Source organism: Falco naumanni, chromosome 19, assembly GCF_017639655.2.
Source record: "Falco naumanni isolate bFalNau1 chromosome 19, bFalNau1.pat, whole genome shotgun sequence".
NCBI classification, from domain to species: Eukaryota; Metazoa; Chordata; class Aves; order Falconiformes; family Falconidae; genus Falco; species Falco naumanni.
Window position 1 is genome coordinate 540,225 of NC_054072.1, and position 17,541 is coordinate 557,765.

General features: G+C 64.0%; 2 protein-coding genes and 1 long non-coding RNA gene across 4 annotated transcripts; 1 reads left to right on the top strand and 2 right to left on the bottom strand.

Annotated features, from left to right (window-relative positions):
• Positions 1-840: 840 nt before the first annotated feature.
• LOC121099374 lies at positions 841-3,115 on the top strand. Its single transcript, XR_005831456.1, has 2 exons — positions 841-1,976; positions 2,197-3,115. It is a non-coding gene; the product is annotated as an uncharacterized LOC121099374 (long non-coding RNA).
• On the bottom strand, positions 2,277-13,031 carry MXD1 (MAX dimerization protein 1). Of its 2 annotated transcripts, XR_005831453.1 has the most exons (7): positions 12,909-13,031; positions 12,713-12,809; positions 8,401-8,430; positions 6,019-6,133; positions 5,108-5,267; positions 2,602-5,021; positions 2,277-2,421 (listed from the first exon to the last, which is right to left on the bottom strand). XR_005831453.1 is itself a non-coding variant. In XM_040618227.1 (6 exons), exons 1-6 carry the CDS (start codon positions 12,979-12,981, stop codon positions 4,834-4,836), a joined length of 663 nt encoding a protein of 220 aa, XP_040474161.1. In that variant the 5' UTR covers positions 12,982-13,031; the 3' UTR covers positions 2,519-4,833. The 2 variants fall into 2 exon arrangements, 1 of the variants encoding a protein (XP_040474161.1); XM_040618227.1 differs by lacking the exon at positions 2,277-2,421 and having other exon boundaries at positions 2,519-5,021.
• A 1,463-nt stretch (positions 13,032-14,494) lies between these two features.
• SNRNP27 (small nuclear ribonucleoprotein U4/U6.U5 subunit 27) lies at positions 14,495-16,890 on the bottom strand. Its single transcript, XM_040618230.1, has 6 exons — positions 16,799-16,890; positions 16,064-16,184; positions 15,816-15,928; positions 15,590-15,669; positions 15,405-15,469; positions 14,495-14,777 (listed from the first exon to the last, which is right to left on the bottom strand). The coding sequence occupies exons 1-6, from the start codon at positions 16,833-16,835 to the stop codon at positions 14,723-14,725; spliced, it is 471 nt and encodes a 156-aa protein (XP_040474164.1). The 5' UTR covers positions 16,836-16,890; the 3' UTR covers positions 14,495-14,722.
• Between the last annotated feature and the right edge of the window lie 651 nt (positions 16,891-17,541).

Consider the following 17,541-nt stretch of genomic DNA (forward strand, 5'->3'; position numbering starts at 1 on the left):
CTGTCCCTGTGGTGCCTCTGTCCCGTCCCTGTGGCATTCAGGTGCCCCACATGGCCCCATCCCCAGACGCCCACGTGCCCCACACATCCCTGTCCCCACAGTGCCCACGGGCCTTGTCCCTACGATGCCCGTGTCCCTCGGGCATCCCTGTGCCCCACATGTCCCTGTCCCCATGGTGCCAGCGCACCCCACGTGGCCCTGTCCCCACAGCACTCTTGTGCCCCACACGGCCCCGTCCCCACAGCACCTGTGCGACCCACATGTCCCTGTGATGCCCACATGCCCCACGGGGCCCTGTCCCCACAGCGCCCAGTGGCTTGTCCCCACACGTCCCCATCCCTGCGTGCCCCACACATCCTGTCCCTGCCAGTCTCATGTCTGAGAAAACCAGTTTAAATACGAGAGCAGTCGGGGAGGGGCAGGAGGGCTCAGCCCTGCCTGGGGCCGTGGCCTTGTCCTTGAAGTGGGGGTTGCTGAGGGCCAGCCCCCCACCCTGCCCCATGCCGGCCGCCGTGTCCCCCAGCGGTACCCGCAGGCTGGGTCCCGTGGGGACAGTGCCAGGCTGCCATCGTCTGTCCCCAGGAGGTTGGAGGGTGCAGGATGGGGGATGGGGGGTGCGGGATACGGAGGGATGAGGGATGGCGGGTGCTGCTGGGAGGGGGATGCAGTGGGAAGGATGCGGGATGCGGGATGCGGGATGCGGGATGCGGGATGTGGGATGCGGGATGTGGGATTTGGGATGTGGGATGCAGTATGTGGGATGCGGTATGTGGGATGCGGGATGCGGGATTTGGGATGCGGGATTTGGGATTTGGGATGCGGGATTTGGGATGTGGGATGCAGGATGTGGGATGCCGGATGCTGCCTGGTGTCGGCGGGCACAGCGGGATGCGCTGCCCGCGGGGTGTGGGGCAGCTGCGGGGGTGCTGGTGGGGGCACGGGCCGAGGCTGCCTGCAGACCCCCCGGCGCCACAGAGGAGCTGCAGCTGCACCCAGGCTGGTCCTAAGGGGATGGATTGTGGGGGCCGATCCCTGGGCACCGGCCCCTCCTGCACCCCTTGCCAGGCGCTGAGCCACCGCAGCACCAGGGGCAGGACGGGCCCCCCCCCAACACGGGCGCAGCAACACCCCCAAACCCAGAGCTCAACCTGCCCGGGGACCCTCAGCCGTGGGGCAAACCCCCACCACGGGGCGGCTGGGGGGGCCCGGACCCCTCTGGACACAACGAGGTGTCTGCGCCGCTGGGCTCTGCCTTCCCGGGGGTCCCGGATCCCCCCCTCCGAGCGACGTCCCCGGGAGCCTCCCGCTCGCTTCCCGAGGCCGCGGCCGGCACACGCTTCCCTTTCATAATGAAATAATTTATTTTCTAACAGTGGGACAAGACAGCGGCACCCACGGACCCGGCCGAGGGCCTCGACAACGCAGACGTGCCAAAGGGTTGTGAAAAGCACCACGGGCTGGGCCTGGCACGGGGTTCGGGATAACGACGTATTTACAGCGGGAACCGGAGGGCTGGGAACGGAACCGGGATTCTCCCACCTGCCGCTACCTGGCTCTCGGCTGCCCAAGGTGAAGCTGATGGTGTTGGCTTCTTGGGAAGCAAAAAGAAGAAACGAGAGGGACAAAAAAAGATGGAAAAGTGCGAAGGAAGCACGTCAACAAGGCAAAATCCCGACACTCGGCTGGCTCTGGTGCGGCGGCGCCGGGTGAATTAACGGGATGAAATGAACCTCGTGGCTTGGGCAGAGCGAGGACGTGGTGCTTCCCAGGGAGCCGGCGCGGAGCTGGGCTGCAGCAGCTTTTCTCCGGGAACGGGGCAGCATCCAGACCTGGGACCCGCTGCCAACGGGGCCAGGCGGTGCCCAAAGCTCCGGCTGCACCGTGGGGCACGGGAGCAACGCGCCGGGGTGACCATCGGCTCCGGGGGGGTGTGGGCAGCTCCCTGTTCCCAGCAGCGCCCCGTTCTCTGCCAGCAGGTGGGTCCCGGCTCAGGGAGACAGGGATGGAGGTTCAGGATCTGCCTTCCGCAAGGAAAAAGAAAAAAAAAAAAAAAACCAGCCCCAAACTGCGTGGTTCGGCCTCGCGCCCGTCTGTGCAACGATCCGTCGTAAACGCGGGGTGCGCGAGCGGCTCCTCCCGCCCCCTTTTTTAAAATCACAAGCTACAAAAATGTCCTTCCTGCATCTTATTTCTTAGGAATGCTGGTGGATCAGTGAATTCCAGGAAAAGGCTGGCACAGCCACCGGGCGCCTGGCGAGACCGAAAGGTGCCGCAGACGGTCCCGGCCGCTCCCCGGGACTCAGCCGCTGGGTTTCCAGCCCCATTCCAGGTTAGTGCATCGTTTCGGAGGGTTCCCGTTTCTCTTCGCCCTCAGGCTGGAGAGGAGCGCATCCCAACAGTGCAAAGGTCCGGTAATTATTACTTTGGGACAGAAAAAAAATAAAGGGGGGGGTGGGTAACCCCCCCCGACGGCGTTTCACCAGCAGAAGGTGGTGGGTAACTCAAAAAGGCACGAGACTGAAAAAAGTAATAATTTATGCCGAGTGGAAACCTTAAACCTCGGTTTATCTAAGGAATAACCCAAACCCAACCGGGTTCTACCTCCCATCCAACCGCGACGGCGCGTCCTGATCCCGCCGTCGCCCTTCGCTGCTCACAGGCAGCAAGATCCGCGGCGCAGCTGGGATTCCCAGGCTGGGTTCTGGGAGAGGGTGCGGGAGGGCTTGAGGTGATGTTCCCCCTTTTTTTTCCCCCCTCTGTGCTTTTCCTCTTCTTGTCTTTTTTCCCCCCCCTCTTTTTGAAAGCGTGGGGGTTTGAGCTCCTGCGCCGAAGGCTGGCTGCTGCGCCTGGGGCGTACGGATGCTGAAGGTATCCAAACCACGGGTCAGTGCAAACCTGTCGGATGTTGGAAAATTCCAGCTGCTTAAAAAAAAAACCACCAAACAGTAAATATCCCTTGTCATTTTGATTTTTTCCTCTTAAAACCAGCACGGGCTAAAAAAGCCGAGACTGTGAAGGCTGCACTAGCGCCATCTCCCATCCTCTCGCTTCTCAAAGGCTTCAAACCATCCAAAAATAGATTTAGGATTTAATAAAAAAAGAGAAAAAAAAAAAAAGAAAAAAAAAAAGAGTTGAGTTTTATAGCGTTCGTTCGCTTGCACTTTGTGGAGCATCTCGGTGGCTTTCGGTGTTCCTCGGTGGGATCTGCGCAGAGCGCGGGACGCCCGGGTTTGTCTCCTGCCGCTCGGAAAAGCCCTCGGAGCACGAAGCGGCTCCTCGCCGGGTGCCGACAGGGATCGAGCGAGAGGTGGGAAAGACCTTTGACTGGCTTAAGGGGAAAAGAAACCTCTCCGTTAGCAGACCTCGATGTATCAAAGTTTCCAGAACATCTATAAAAGCAGAAAGTCGTAAGAACGTTATCTTCGGTCCATAGAAAAACAAATAAATACTATTTATAGCTCGGTGTTTGCCGTACATCTCCGTGTGCTCCCTGGTCGGGACCCCCACCCTCGGGCTGGGGGGAAGGGCTCTGGCCCTTCCTTGGCGTGTTCGGGTTCGTCTCCCTCGGGTGGCGGCCGAAGTCCCCCGCGAGCCCGGCGCGTGCCCAGGGGGGGCTCAAGGTCCGTGGCGTCCCCTCGGGCGCCGCCAGCTGCCCCCCCGCTCCCCCTCGTCGCCGGGTTATTGCTAAACTGCTGAATTGCTAAACGATGGATTCGAGGGGGGCCGGGCATCGCCTCTGTAAAACAGATGAGGCATCATCTTTGTGTTTTGTGCTAAAGGGATGGAGATAATCTTTGTCCATCTCTCCGAGGTAGAAATAAATTGTCCCCGAGACAAGAAGCGTGGAAAGGAAATTCCAGGAGCGCTCGCCTGGAGCTGGGACGGTGCACGGGACACGGGATGGGGGCAGGGACCGTTTCGGATTTAGGCAGGACAGAAAACTTCCCAGACCGAAGGCGCCCGACCCGAGGCTCTGCCAGAGGGGTGCCGATGCCAGCCGAGCCCCAGAGCATTCCCAAGCAGCGTCCTCGACGTCAGCCGTGCTCTGGCCATGGGAAGGTGGCAGAGCCAGGCTGGGCGTACGCCGCTGCGCTGCCGCCTGGGCTGTTTGGAGGTGGGTTATTTGGAGTTGGTGGAGACGTGTCCCAAGACACGCTGCCGCTGCCGACGGCCAGCTCGCCTCTGCTCGCCCCCGGAGCTACACCGCGGAGCTACACCGCGGAGCTACACCGCGCCGGCTCTGCCCTCACATCCTCACCCAACAACTCCGCCTCGGGGCCCTGCCACCCACCAACGGTGCACAGCGTCGCGGGGAAAACGTGGAGTAGATCTGGGAACACGGGGCGGGAACAGCCTGGACCTGGGGGTCGCCGTTACTGCTGCGACGTTCTCGGGTGCTTCAAATTGTGGCTGGAACGTAACGGTCTGGCGGAGAGGGGTTCTGGGTGGGAGGAGGCCAGCGGAGATGAGCAGAGGTGAGCGGAGGCTAACAGAGGCCAGTGGAGGCCAGTGGAGACAAATGGAGGCCAGTGGAGGCCAGCAGAGGCCAGTGGAGGCCAGCGGAGACAAATGGAGGCCAGTGGAGGCCGGCAGAGGCCGGCAGAGGCCAGTGGAGGCCAGTGGAGGCCAGCGGAGGCCGCGAGCCCCGGGAAGCAGCTGGCTACCTGCCGCCCTGCGCCGTGTTTCGGGACGTCGGCAAAGCTCAGCTTCGTTTCGGTCGGCGGCGCGGGAAGATGTTTTACGCGCAGGAGAACATCGGGACGGGCTGGTGTGCTACCGGAGGAGATCCAGAAGGGAAACGGTGACGGGCGGAACGGCTACGGGAGCTGCATCTTATAAACCCGGGGAAGGCTTGTGACTGCTCTGCGGCTTCAGCCTCCCCACGCCGGCGCTGGAATAGCCCTCGTCGCTGCAGACGCTCTGCAGGCTCCCTCTCTCGTCCGAGTCGCTTGGGCTGCTGCTGCTCCAGTCGAGCTCCGCGGGCAGGTCATCTGTGCTCTCCACGTCCACGTCTATCTCCTCTGCAAGAGGCAGGGTGGGCGTTACGCCGCCGCCGGCCAGCCCCCTCCCCCACCGGCCCCGCTCCGTCCCGAGCGCGTGGTCTCACCTCTATCCGAGTCGGAGCGCTCCGAAGAAACGGTGGATCCGATGCTGTCCATCCTCACCCTCTCTATCCCCAGCATCTCCAGCTGCCTTTTCAGGTGCCGCTGCTCCCGCTGCAGCTGGTCTATTTGGTGCACGGCTTTCCTGTCGTAGTCTTCCAGCTTCTGCGGAGCAGAGGGCCGGCGCTGAGCCCCCCGGCCTCCAGCCGCACGTCAAACGTTGCCCTCCCTACCCAACCCGCCCAACGCCAGCTACCGGGGGGTCCCGGCTCCCACATCGAGCGCACGACTCGTGGACGCAATTTTTATCATCCCCCAAGCCAAGAGACCCCGGAGCAGGGCGCAGCGCCTGGGGTAGGAGCAGGATGGAACTGGCCCAGGGTGGCTGGAGAAGGCACGTGAGGGACGCTCCCCCTCGATGGTTTGTGTGACGGCCACGCTGGAGCCGCCCCCCCCCCCCTTATTTACGTATCTGCAGACTTTCTGATAACTAAAGAGCCGAGCGCAGCCCGATGCCAGCGCCCTCCCGCTCATCTCCTGGCACATGGAGCTCGAAATGCACCCAGCGAGGTGCGTCGAAGGCTGAAGGGCACAAACCAAAGTACGAGCTAGTCTAGAAGGGAAAGAAACCAGCAGCCGCGCTCCCGTCCTGCCCCCAGCTGCGTCCCTAAATCCTCTGGACGTGGCGGCAGCGCAGGGCGCCGGGTGGCAATCGGGCTGTGGAGCACAAGGAGAATCGCACCGACTGGGGGAAGGGCGACACGGACCGCCCGCAGCACCACCCCCCACCCCCGTTTCCAACCCAACGCCCTGACCCGGCCATGAGCATCATCCCGTCCAAGGATGCGGGCACCCCGGCAGCCCCACGGGGACACCCCCCAGGTTACGGCACCGCCGCAGCGGGCGGGGGGCTCACCTTGATGTGCAGTTTCGCTCTGGTTAGCAGGCTCAGGGTGGTGTGCCGGCCGGCCTCGGGCCCCAGCGGGACCAGCCCCTTCAGCTTCTCCAGACAGAGCCGCAGGTGGGCACGCCTGTGGGGAGACGGGGGGTGCTGAGCGCTCGGGTACCCGCTGCCCACGCCACCCCCTGCGCGGGGGTACGGGGGCAGGTGGCACCACGCGCCCTCCCACCCTCCGGTGGCTTCCGTACGCCGGGGGAAAACTGCAGCTGGACAAAAGGATGTTTCTGAAAAACTGGGTTCAGCTCCAGCCAACCCCACCAACCGAATCCTGCCGGTGCCTTTCGGGGTGCCGGCTGGCGGGGGGCTGCCAAAGACCTGGAATTTCGGGGTGAGGGTATCCCCTTTGGTCTTTCTCCTGCCAAAAAGCCTCGCCGCAGGAATGCCGTTCAGTCACCGCCGACGGCTGAAGCCATCTGGGCCGACACCACACGGCAAAGGCGGCGGCGCATCCCTCGGGAGCGCTCCCCTTCCCTGTTTTTGGTAGGAACGAGCCGGTTTGGGATCCACCGCCCGGGCACACACAGCTCTGGCCCAAACAGAACCGGCTCCCCGAGGGAACGCCGGTGCTGAGCAGCACCACGCTCCTGGCCGGCGGCGCGCCGGGGGTCCCCACACCCGGGGTCTCCACACCCGACACCGGATTTTGGCTGTGTTAACACACAGGCTGATGCCTCACCGCCTGCGCGCCCCCGCCAAGGGAGACGCTGTCACCCCAGGGAAGTGCCTTTATCCGCCAACAGCCGAGACGCTCCCAGCACCGCTGGGTCCCCTCCACCGGCACTCCCGCCCCGGGATGTAGGTCACATTCTCGGGCATCGGTTGCAACACCCGCCTTTGAAATTCCCGACGGGCACAGGCAGCTGCGAAGTGGGATTTTGCAAGCGCCCGCCTGTGCCGTGCGGGGTGCACGGGGGGGAACGGGCACGTGCCTCCAGCACGGCCCTCCCAAAGCACCACGCAAACAAACGCGGGGTCTTTGCTTTTCGGGTAAATCCCAAACGGGCTCCAAGAGGAGTTTGGCAAATATTATTTTCCTGAGCAGGGGGAGGAAGCGCTGCTGGGAGCGGTGCAGACCCGTCCCACCGTGCTGCGCCGGCTTCCAAGCGATGGGCTGCGAGATCTCCGGACAAGGAGCCAGCCCCGCCGAATCCTCGGCTACTTCTGCTAAAAAAACCCAACTGAACCTTGTCACGCTGGCTGTTCACACCAGAAAAAACAATGGAAAAAGCCAGCCCGCTCCGGGTGGTGGGGCGTGGGGGGAGCGCCCAGCCACTTTCTGGATTGCACAACGTCCGAGCGGGGCTCTCCACATCAAAGTGGGGGTGCAGCGTGGATAAAAGCACCTTTCTGGCACACTTCACCCAGCTGAACTGCTGCCACACCTAAAAAAAACCCAGAAATCCCACTGGCTCATAACAACAGAAGAAAAAAAACCCGTCAGAGGACTCATTTCCCCGGTGGGCGAAGGACCCTCCCAGGCTCCGTCAGCCATCCTGCCCCGCACCCAGCCCCGCGGCTCCTCCTGCCAGAAGCCGGAAAACTTTGGTCCAGGCCAAGACTGACCAGCTCGCCCGCCCCAGGGCAGGACTGAGGCATCTCCAGGGAGAAGCGAGGGGCGAAGGGGGGTGGAGGCTCCGTCCTCCACCCTGCACCGGGGGGGCGGAAAAGACGGAGCATTTACCGCACGCGCTTGCGCAACGCCGCCGACACATTTCAACACGGCTCTGGTCTAAACCAAGAGGCACGCGAGGTGAGCCCAAAGTAACCAAATGTTGATTTTCTCAAGTCTTTTCAAAAGAGGAATAAACCTCTCTGGCCTTTTCTAACCTGTGTCACTCGGGACACGGGCAGTTCTGCCCCTTAAAGACACAAAGCGGCGGGGCTCACGGCCCTGCACGGCACGGCAGGTCGGAGCGGCGTCCGAGCACGCCACGGGAGCCGCCTGCTGAGGGCACGAAGCTCTTGTTCCGCCGGACGGCACGGCTCTGCCACGAGTAACCCCAGAGACGTGGAGGTGCAGCTCGTGGCCCTACGCTCCGCTGGGGATTGCCCTGGGGATGGGGAGGGGGCTGGGAATACCCCCTAGCAAGCCAGGAGGTGGGATGGTGGGAGCCACGCTGCTCCGGGGCTCACCAGCGAGGAGAGAAATATTCCCACCTCCTCGTCGCACAGCTGCTCCGGCAGCCCAGGAAAGGGAATCGGGTACCTCCTCAGTGTCCACGTTATCCAGCCATCCCATCCCTGCCCTGCCGGCCCCACCTCAGCATCCCCTCGGCTCCCAGCCCCGGGAAAGCAGCGATCCACCCCGGCGCGGCTCCGTGAGCCTCCAGCGCTCACCTGTTCTTCTCCATCTCATTGTGCGTCGACCTGGAAAAACCCAAAAGAACAAGTTACTAACTCCTCCATCTCACTAACCAGGATTAACACGCGGGCTTTAGCAAACATTCCCCGGAAAAGCTGCTAATCCCAAGGGCTTTCAGAGCCACGCGGTGCCCCGGCAGCGGTGAAAACAGCGGGAGGGATGCAGACAGCTCGGCGCAACGGAGGAATTGCCAGAGAAATGGCAATAAAAGGGCCAGTAAAACTGTAAGATGGGATTTGAACGCGGCGAGGCTCAAGAGTTAGAGCCAGGACCGGGACTGAGCAGCTGCCTCGGTGCAACGACGTAAGTCGGTGCGCGGGACGGGCTGGGGAGGCTCCCGGTGCAGAAGGGGAAGGGCAGCCCGGAGCGGGCAGGGGGCACCGGGAGCGAAGCTGCCCCATCCCAGCACAAACCTGCAACAGCCTCAGCCGCGCAGAGCGGGTTTTGGGCAGCGCGGGCGCCCTGGAGCACGGGGGGTTTAAAGCGTTTTTTAAGACTTCTTGCACAAGAAAGGCAGAGAAAGCAAGAGCAGCATCTGCAGTTCCCGGCGCGTGGGGCGAGGAGATGGAGCCCATCGGTGCCACCTCGGGGATCGCTGGCGGCTCTGTGACACCCGCGCAGCGTCCGAGCCATCGCGCCCCGTGCCGGGAGCCCGGGCCAGCTCGGAAGGCACCGGCCACACGTGATGGTGACCGGGAGCTCCCAGCGCCTCGACGGCTCCTGGGCAGCTGCGCGGACGCTCCTGCCCGGCCACTCGCCTGCCTGGCGGCTCGCCCCGTTCTGAGAGACGAGGTGCAGGGGGGAGATCCCCCGCGCCCAACAACCGACGGGAGATGCCAAATACCGCGCCAGAGCCCAGGAGGTTGTTCCATCCGCCCACAAATTCCCCTGAAGCTCCTCATTTTGACAAAGCTCCAAAAAGGCAGAAAACACGAGCTGCTACTAATTTTCTCTCCGTCAAACCTCAGGACAGCTACACGAGGCCACGCTGCCGGCGTCACCGGGACTGACGCTCAGGGAAGAGCCGCTTCCCTGCCCACGCTCTCCCTACAGCTCCAGAGGCCACCTACTCCGATTCAGGAAAAACGTCGTTATGTGCCTGAAAACTTAAAGACGTGAAAAACACACCGGTTTTTCACACGGGATGCCAACCTGGAAGCCCACGCTGGCTCTGGGAGCGCTGCTTTGCCCCAGGCCCTGATGGCAGAGGGAAAAGGAGGGATGCCACCGGCGCACCGGCCAGAGCCACTCGCCGTGGTGGTCTTTGCTTCAGCAGCAGCGTTTCGTGGTGGATCACCGTGGGGGAAGCATCGCCGCCCTCCTGCCTTTCTAATGGGACTCATCCCAGCCGCGCTCCTTTGGTTCCCGACGGCATTCCGTCCCAGCCGAGATGCTCCCCGGGAACGGCGAGCAATCCCGAGCACAGCAGCACCAAACAGCCGGGGAGGACTCGGGTCTCGCCTCCCGCGGGATGATCCCTCCGTTAAACTTTTCTCCGGCTAAAAGTCCCGTGCGTCACACCGAGCCCTCCGCCCCCGCCAGGCACTGGGCTGCAGCGGGCCCAAGCTCCTCCGCGGTCGCAGATAAACCCAACGCTTCTCGAGCATCGACAGGGATGAAGGCTCCCATCACCACTATGTGTTTATCAAAACCAGTTCGCTCCCTCTTGCGCCTTTGCCTCAGAACCCTTCTTAGCACGGGGGCTGCTTTGTTGGTTTGCGTCTATAATCACTAATATTGATAAAAAGGCTCCTTAGCGCATGGATTTTAATTCTGGGTGAAAGGGGACAGGGGATCAGAGGGGGCCCAAGGGCACTGCAGCCTCACCCCGGGTGGGCAGCCCACCTCGCTGCGGGCCCCCGGAGCCGCTGGTGGCGCCTCCCCCCACCTGAGCCCTCGCCATCAGCCCAGCGCTTCAGCTGAGCACCAGCACCGCCTGCGAGACGCCGCCGTTTCTCCTGCAAACCACAGCAAGCGCCGGGTAACGCAGGCGCTGCAGCTGCCCCTTGTCTTTTTAATACTACACGGACCCTCGTCCTGCTGTTACCGTTCGCCTGTGGCAAAGGACGAGCCCCACACCCTCGGAAAGGAAATTTGAAGCGGTGTGCAGGTGCGACCCACCAATTCACTTGGAGCCTGTTTGAGGAGGGACCTCACCTGCCTCCTGCTCCGCTAACGGGAGCCTGCTGGCCCCAGCACCCCGCACGGGGAGTCAGACGGGAACGCCCCGTGAACCAGCGAGACACCAGGAATCAGGGTGGGAACAGAACCGGCAGGGCGTTCCGGGCGGTATCTGCTGCGAGGGCAGCTATCAAAGGGCAGCTGTCGCCGCGTCACGCTGACGAGTTTGCTCCCAACCAGAAAAACGTGACATATCTGGTGACATCGCCGTGTCGCTCCTCCCTGGGCAAACAGCCCAAAGCAGGGCAGCCAGGCGGGAAGCGCTCGGCCGCCCTGACGTGTCGGGGGGAACATGCTCAGGCTTCGCTCTGCCCGACGCGGTGGCTCTCGGAGCCGTTTCTGGGGGCTGGGCGTGCACGTCCCGGTGCAGGGGCGGCACTCCGGAGCCTGCCCTCCGGAAAGCCAGCCGGTACCGGCACCTCAGCGAGGACACAAGTAATTTTTAACATCGTTAAAGCGACTGAACAAACCACAACGGGCACTGGAAAGGAAGAAGAAGTCAGCGCGGCGACTCCGGTTCGCAGTGGCTCCGAGGTGGCTGCTCCCGTTGTACAAACCAGGAGAGCGAGCAAATAAAATGAGACACGAGAGCGTTAAGCAATTAATCCACGGCTCTGGGAGGTGTAATTAAATACTCCCTAAAACCCACACAAAGCCCAGGCTGGTGGGACTCCCTCCTGCAGCACAACGTAACTGCTCAGAGCCAACTTCAGCTGGGACTAAAGGGATTTCCAGATTCCCGGGAACCAGCTGCCTGTTTAGCATCAGCAGGGAATAACCTGAGTTGAGGCTCTGGATGGATTTTGGGGATGATAACGAAGAAATTTCCTTTTTTCAAAGGAAAGCAGCACCAGGTGACTTAATCTAAGCGTTGAACAACCCCCCCGCGCTCGGCCAAAAGCGTATTAGAAGAATCTCGCGTTCCTTAGGGAGAATCCCGGCAGACTGAGAGCAGTTTCACTCCCCGAGCCTTGGCTGCGCGTGCCCGAAACGAAAAGTCCAACTTCCACGTTCCCCCCCGCGACGCCCCCGCCGTGCCCGCAGGCCGCACGCCTCGGGCCTGGGGCAGGAGGATTCCCCCCACGCCTCGCCGGGATGTGCCGGTGGGATCCCGGCCCGGCGGGTGTGCGTCAGTCTGAATTGGGGGTGGGGGGTGCCGACAGGAGCCTCTTGGGGGGGGTGTGAGGAGGAAAGGGGGGGGGAGGGGCTGTGGGGCTGGAGCCTGAGCCCTCCCCTTGACAGTGGGGTCCCCCCCAGCCCCGCCAGGTGCCCGGTGACAGTGGGGTCCCCCAGCCCAGCCACATGCCCCATGATGGTGGGACTGTAATGGGCTTGGCCAGCTGGTGACAGCAGGACCTCGCTGTACCCCAGGCACCCGGTGACAGCGGGGGTCCCCCTGGCCCGGCCACACGCCCTGTGACAGCAGGAGCGCACCAGGCTCTGTCACCTGGTGACAGGAGGGTTCCCCAGCCCAGCCAGGTGCTCCGTGACAGCAGGACCTCACCGGGCTCGGCAACCTGGTTACAGCGGGTCCCCACCGTGCCCCTGGCACCCGGTGACAGGAGTGTCCCCCGGCCCAGCCACATGCCTGGTGACAGCGGGACCTCACGGGGCTCGGCCACCCAGTGACAGGCGGGTCCCCCCCAGCCCGACCCGGTGTGCCATGACAGTGGGACCTCGCAGTGCCCTGGCACCCGGTGACAGCAGGGTCCCTCAGCCTGGCCACACGCCCTGTGACGGTGGGACCTCACCGGGCTCAGCCACCCGGTGACAGTGGGACCTCACCGTGCCCCCGCACCCGGTGACAGCGGGGTCCCCCCCAGCCTGGCCACACGCCCGGTGGCAGCGAGACCTCACCGTCCCCCACCTCCTGGTGACACCTCGGCTGGGCCACCCGCCCGGTGACGACGAGCCTGGTGCCAGTCCGTCCCCCCCCACGCCAGGTGGACCCGGCGACATCTCCCTCCGCCAGGCGGGCCCGGTGACAGCCTCCCCCACGCCAGGCGGGCCCCGGGCAGCCCCGAGCCCCCTCCCGCCCAGCCCGGGGCGTGGGGGCCAGGCCCAAGCTCCGTTACCGTCCCCCCCCGCGCCGGTGCCGGCCGTTACCTGCTGCCGCCGCCGCCCCTCCTGGCCTTGGCGCGGCGCCGCAGGGCGCCCCCGGCACGCCCGCCGGGCAGCAGCGAGGCGTACCCGTGCTCGGCTTCTGCGGAAACACAACGGCGGGGCGGCCGTCAGCGCCGGGCCCGGGGCGGGGGGCGGCCCCGGGCCGGGGGGGGAGGGGAGGGCGGGGGACAGGCGGTACCTCGCTCCCGCCGCTCCAGGTACTCGGCCGCCTCCAGCAGCAGCTGGATGCTGAGGCCGCCGCAAGCCGCCATGGCGCGCCGGGCCGGGCCGGGCCGGGCCGGGCCGGGAACGGCGGCGTGGGTCCGCCTCCGGCCGCTCCGCCAGGCCCCTGCCCACCCCGCCCCCCGCCGCCTCTCATTGGGCGTCGCCCCCCCACCGCCGCCGCTCATTGGAGGAAGGCGGTAGGAGGCCCAGCCCAACACGCGGCGGAGGGTGGAGGCCGTGCTGGAGACCACGCCCCCCCGCGCGGCGCTATTGGCTGAGAGCGCCACGCTCTCCTGCCGTTAGCCACGCCACGCCCCCGCCCCGGCCCCGAGCGGCGGCACGGCCCTTCCCCAGCGCCCGCCCCGCCGCGCCCCTCGCCCTGACTCACTTCCTGCCCGGGCAGCCAATGGCGGGGCGGGGAGTGCAAAGGGGGCGGGGCGCCGGCTCCAGCTGGCATCGTGAGCCGGGCGGGGCGGGGGGACGGGGACCCCCCCGGGGCTGAGACATCCCCCCCGGGCACCCCCCTCCGGGCTGGGACCCTCCACTCCGGGGCAGAGACCCCCCCGAGCACCCTCCGCCAGGCTGGGACCCCCCACCCCGGGGCTGGGACCCCCTGGATACCCCTCGCCGGGACAAGGACCCCCACCCTGGAATAAGGACACCCCCCCCGGGGCAGAGACACCCTCCCCCGGGGCAGAGACACCCCCCCCCGGGGCACTCCCACTCCAGGCTGAAACCCCCACCCCGGGGCAGAGACCCCCCCCCGCAGGCTGTGACCCCCCACTCCAGGGCAGAGACCCCTTGGGCACCGCCCCCCAGTCAGGGCAGGGAGCACCTAGGGCCCCCCCATTCCCCAAGACAGGGCCCTTTCGCATCAGGAATCACTCAGGGTCCCCCTCAAGCAAGGCCCACCCCCTCCGCAGGACCCAGACCCCCCTGCCCGGGTAAACAAGGCCCAAAGCCCCCCCCCCCCCCCCCCCAACTGGGAGCACCTCAGTGCAGTGCTCCATATCCCACAGCCCCCCCGGGGGCACCTGTCCCCCTCTAGACAGCAGGTGACAAGGGGAGCCCCCCTGGCCCCTTCCCTCCCCAAACCCACAGCTGGGGCAGGGGGTGAACCAGCCCCCACTTGTGACCCCAGGGCTTCCCTCAGCCTCCCCCGCCCCACTGAGTCTGGTGTTAATTAGCAAAAGCCTTCCTTAATTAACAAGGAAGTCAAGAGGCCAATGGAACACCCTGCTGTTAGAAAACACCCAGCCAGGCCGCCAAAAAAACCAGCAAAAAAAGCGGGTTTTGCAATAAAAAGGCCCCAAACAGGGGGTGGTGCGGCCATGCGCAGTTTAATTTAATTGTATAAATTTATATGTATCTGTGTGACGGGGGAATTGAAGCGTTTTGGGGCGTAAGGTCCCCGCGTCACAAGAAAACAACCAGCCAGGGGTCTGCCTTCCTCGCCCATGCTCCAGTCTGGGATTGTAAAAGGAAAAATATGGGGGGTGGGGGGTGTTACTGTAATGGGGAAATGCCACGTCGGAAAACAACAGGAAAAATACAACGAAATCCCAGCAAGGAACAAACCACAAGGGATACTGTAAAAAATAAAATAAAATAACAAAAGTACTCTGGGAAACGGTGACTCGTACCCGCTGTGGCTGCGGGGCAGGGCGAGCGCCACGGGACTCGTTGGGAATAAGCCCAATTCCTCCGAAGTCCAGTCTCTGAGCCACCCGCGTGTGCAGGGAAGTGCGATCCTCCTCGGCGGGTGGTTCTCCCACAATGAGCCCAGCATCAAGCGATGAAATCCAGGGGTCTGTTGAATCCTCCTTTTCTGTTCATGTACTGCCTGTGGGCAGGGAGATGGCACCGGCGTCAGCACCAGCCTCCCCCCCGGGGCTCCCAGCTCTAAAGAAATCCACACAAAACCACCCAAGGGAAGCCAATTCCTTGCAGATTTGCATGGACACGGGCAGGAAACCTCCGGGCAAGGCGGCGCTGGATCCTTTGAGGGCCCTGGCACTTGCCAGACCAGCACCCGGCAAAGTGAAGGCTGGCGGTGCTGCAGGGCTGTACACTCGGCTTCCCCACAAAAAGGAAACAAAACTGACATATGGGGGTGGGGTTGGTTGGTTTTTTGGTAAACCAAAGAAACAGGCAAACTGTGCTGCTTGGGCATGGCTGCTGCTCCCACTCCGCTCAGGCCGCACCCAGCACATCCCGCCTGCCTGCAACGTGCTCCTTCGCAACTCACCTCTGCTTTCGCCATTTCCAAGAGAAACCAGCGGCCTCTCACCTCTGTTTGACACTAAAAACCGCAAACTTCACTCTTTCCTGAAGGCCCGAGAAGCCGGATCACCCCCTTGCATCACCCAGAGGCAGCAGCTTCAGCGTGCAGCCACGGAGTTTCCTCCGCGCTGCGTTACCTCATTGAAGAAATTCTCTTTCTATCAGAAAATAAAGGCTGGGCACAAACCTGTATTTCCTCTTCTGGGACACGTTGATGGCGTACGCATTCGCAGCGCCGTCCACCTTCTTCCCCTGAAAGACATGAAGAAGAAAGGTCCCAATATTCGGCATCTTGGCCCCAAAAAGGGCATGGCAACACTGCCAAGCCCTGAGGAGGCAGCTGCAGGCTCCACCGCACTGATCTGCACTCACTTTTGTCGTGTCGAAAGAGGCAAAGCCCATCATTTTCATCATCTCAATTTCCTCTTCTGTCTTGCCCTGCAAATCTTCCTCTGCCAAGGCAACAAAATACGAGAGTTTAGCAAATGCAGCCGTGGGGGTTCAACAAAATCGTTTTAAATAAGTAGCCAGGCATCCCCCAACCCAACCCAAGCAAGGAACCTGGGACGTATTTAACAAGGAAAATCCACCCCCTCACCCGTGATCTGACGCTCTTTGCCTTTGGAGTCCTTTATCTCCTTCTTCTCTTCATCCCGCCTCTCCTTCACCCGCGGCGGGGAAGAGGAGCTGGATCGGTGCCGTCTCGGCGACCTGGCATTGCAAACACAGGCGGGTTTGTGGCTCCCCGGCTCTGTTTCACAGCATTAACGAGTTCCCGCCGCCCCTGTACCTCACCCGGGCTCCCTGTCTCGTCCCCACCCCGGCGCTGGCGTCTCTGCCCCTCACCTGGACCGTCTGCGGTGCGGGGAGCGAGAGCGGCTCCTCCTCCTGTCCCTGTCCCGGGACCGGGACCGCTCCCGGCGCCTCTTCTCCCTCTCCCGGGAGGTGGACCGCGAACGCCTGCGCTCTGCATGGAGAAAGGCAGCGCTCCATTTAGCTTCTGCTTCCTCACGTCTCTCCCCCTGCGCCGCCCGCTTGACAAACACAATCCCGTCGACGCTGCGACAGTTTCCGAGCAGAGAGAGACCCCGTAACGACACCCCCGCCCGCCCGGCCCCTCTGCCCGCGGCTGGGCTCGCAGGCCTCCACCAGCACCCACAGAGGTGGGATGAGCAGCAGGCAAAGCCCCTCACCCAGGAGCGGGGTGACCGACCTGTGGGCAGATCGCTCCCCAGAAAGCTGAGGTGCCTGCAGGGGGACGGGAGGCGGCGTGCGGGGGGAGCGGGAGGAACGGAGCCTCTGCTCGCTCGGAGCGAAGAGCCGAGACCTCGCCACCGCCCCCCGCCCTGGAGGGGGCTCGTCCCTCGCCCAAGGTTGGGGTCGACCCCAGGGACCCCCGCGCTCCCCGCCCCGGGCCTGGCTGCTCCGCCTCCCCCAAGGGGCCCGGATCCTTCTCCCGCCTCAGCGCGGCCCCGTCCCGCCGGGGCCGCATCCGCCCCTCAGCGCGGGAGCGACCCCCAGGAGCGACCCCCCGGCTTCCCCCGACCCCCCTCCCAGCTCCCGACCCCCGACCCCCCTTACCGCGCCGCGGCGGCGACCGGGAGCGGCTGCGGCCCATGGCCGCCCCTCAGCGCCCCCACTTCCGGCCCCGCGGCCCCGCACTTCCGGCCCCGCGGCGCCGCACTTCCGGCCCGGCGCTCCCCCCGCCCCCGGCGCCCCTGCGCTTTGGTTCCGCAGCCATCGCGGTCCGGGAGTGGGGTCCTCGGGGCGGAGGGGCGGCTGGGCTCCCCCCGGCCGGAGCCGGGGCTGCGGGACCAGAGCCCGGCTCCAGCCCCAGCCCCAACCCCGGCCCCGGCCTAAGGCCCTGACCCCAGCCCTGTCATCAAAATCGAGAATAATCCCCTTAACACCAATGTAGCCCTTATAATGGCTCCAGTCCCGGCTCCATCCCCACCCCCATTCCTGGTCTTGGGCCCTGACACCGGCCCCAGTCCCAGGCCTGTGGCCAAAATCCGGAATAACCCCCCTGACACCAAGGTAGCCCTTACAATGGCGCCAGCTCCAGCCCATCCCTGGCCCCAGGCCCACCCCCATCCCTAGTCTTGGGTCCTGATCCCAGCCCAGTCCCCAGCCCCAAGCCTGTCACCGAAATCGGGAATAGCCCCCTTAGTGCTAATGTAGCCTTTATAACGGCCCCAGCCCTGGCCTCAGCCCCATCCCCGTCACTGAAATCAGGAATAAACCCCTTAACACCAACATAGCCCTTATAATGGCTCCAGCCCCAGGCCTGTCACCAAAACTGCAAATAAACCCTTAACACCAAT

Bases quoted from the DNA above. Each gene is read 5' to 3' on its own strand.
- MXD1 (XM_040618227.1), bottom strand. From the start codon at position 12,981: ATGGCGGCTTGCGGCGGCCTCAGCATCCAGCTGCTGCTGGAGGCGGCC. The intron at 12,810-12,908 runs GTACCGCCTGTC...GTGTTTCCGCAG, and splicing joins CCTGGAGCGGCGGGAGCGAG to AAGCCGAGCACGGGTACGCC. The intron at 5,268-6,018 runs GTGAGCCCCCCG...TCTGCTCCGCAG, and splicing joins GAGCGAAACTGCACATCAAG to AAGCTGGAAGACTACGACAG.
- SNRNP27 (XM_040618230.1), bottom strand. From the start codon at position 16,835: ATGGGCCGCAGCCGCTCCCGGTCGCCGCCGCGGCGCG. The intron at 15,929-16,063 runs GTGAGGGGCAGA...TTGCAATGCCAG, and splicing joins CCGCACCGCAGACGGTCCAG to GTCGCCGAGACGGCACCGAT. The intron at 15,670-15,815 runs GTGAGGGGGTGG...TTGCCTTGGCAG, and splicing joins CAAAGAGCGTCAGATCACGG to AGGAAGATTTGCAGGGCAAG.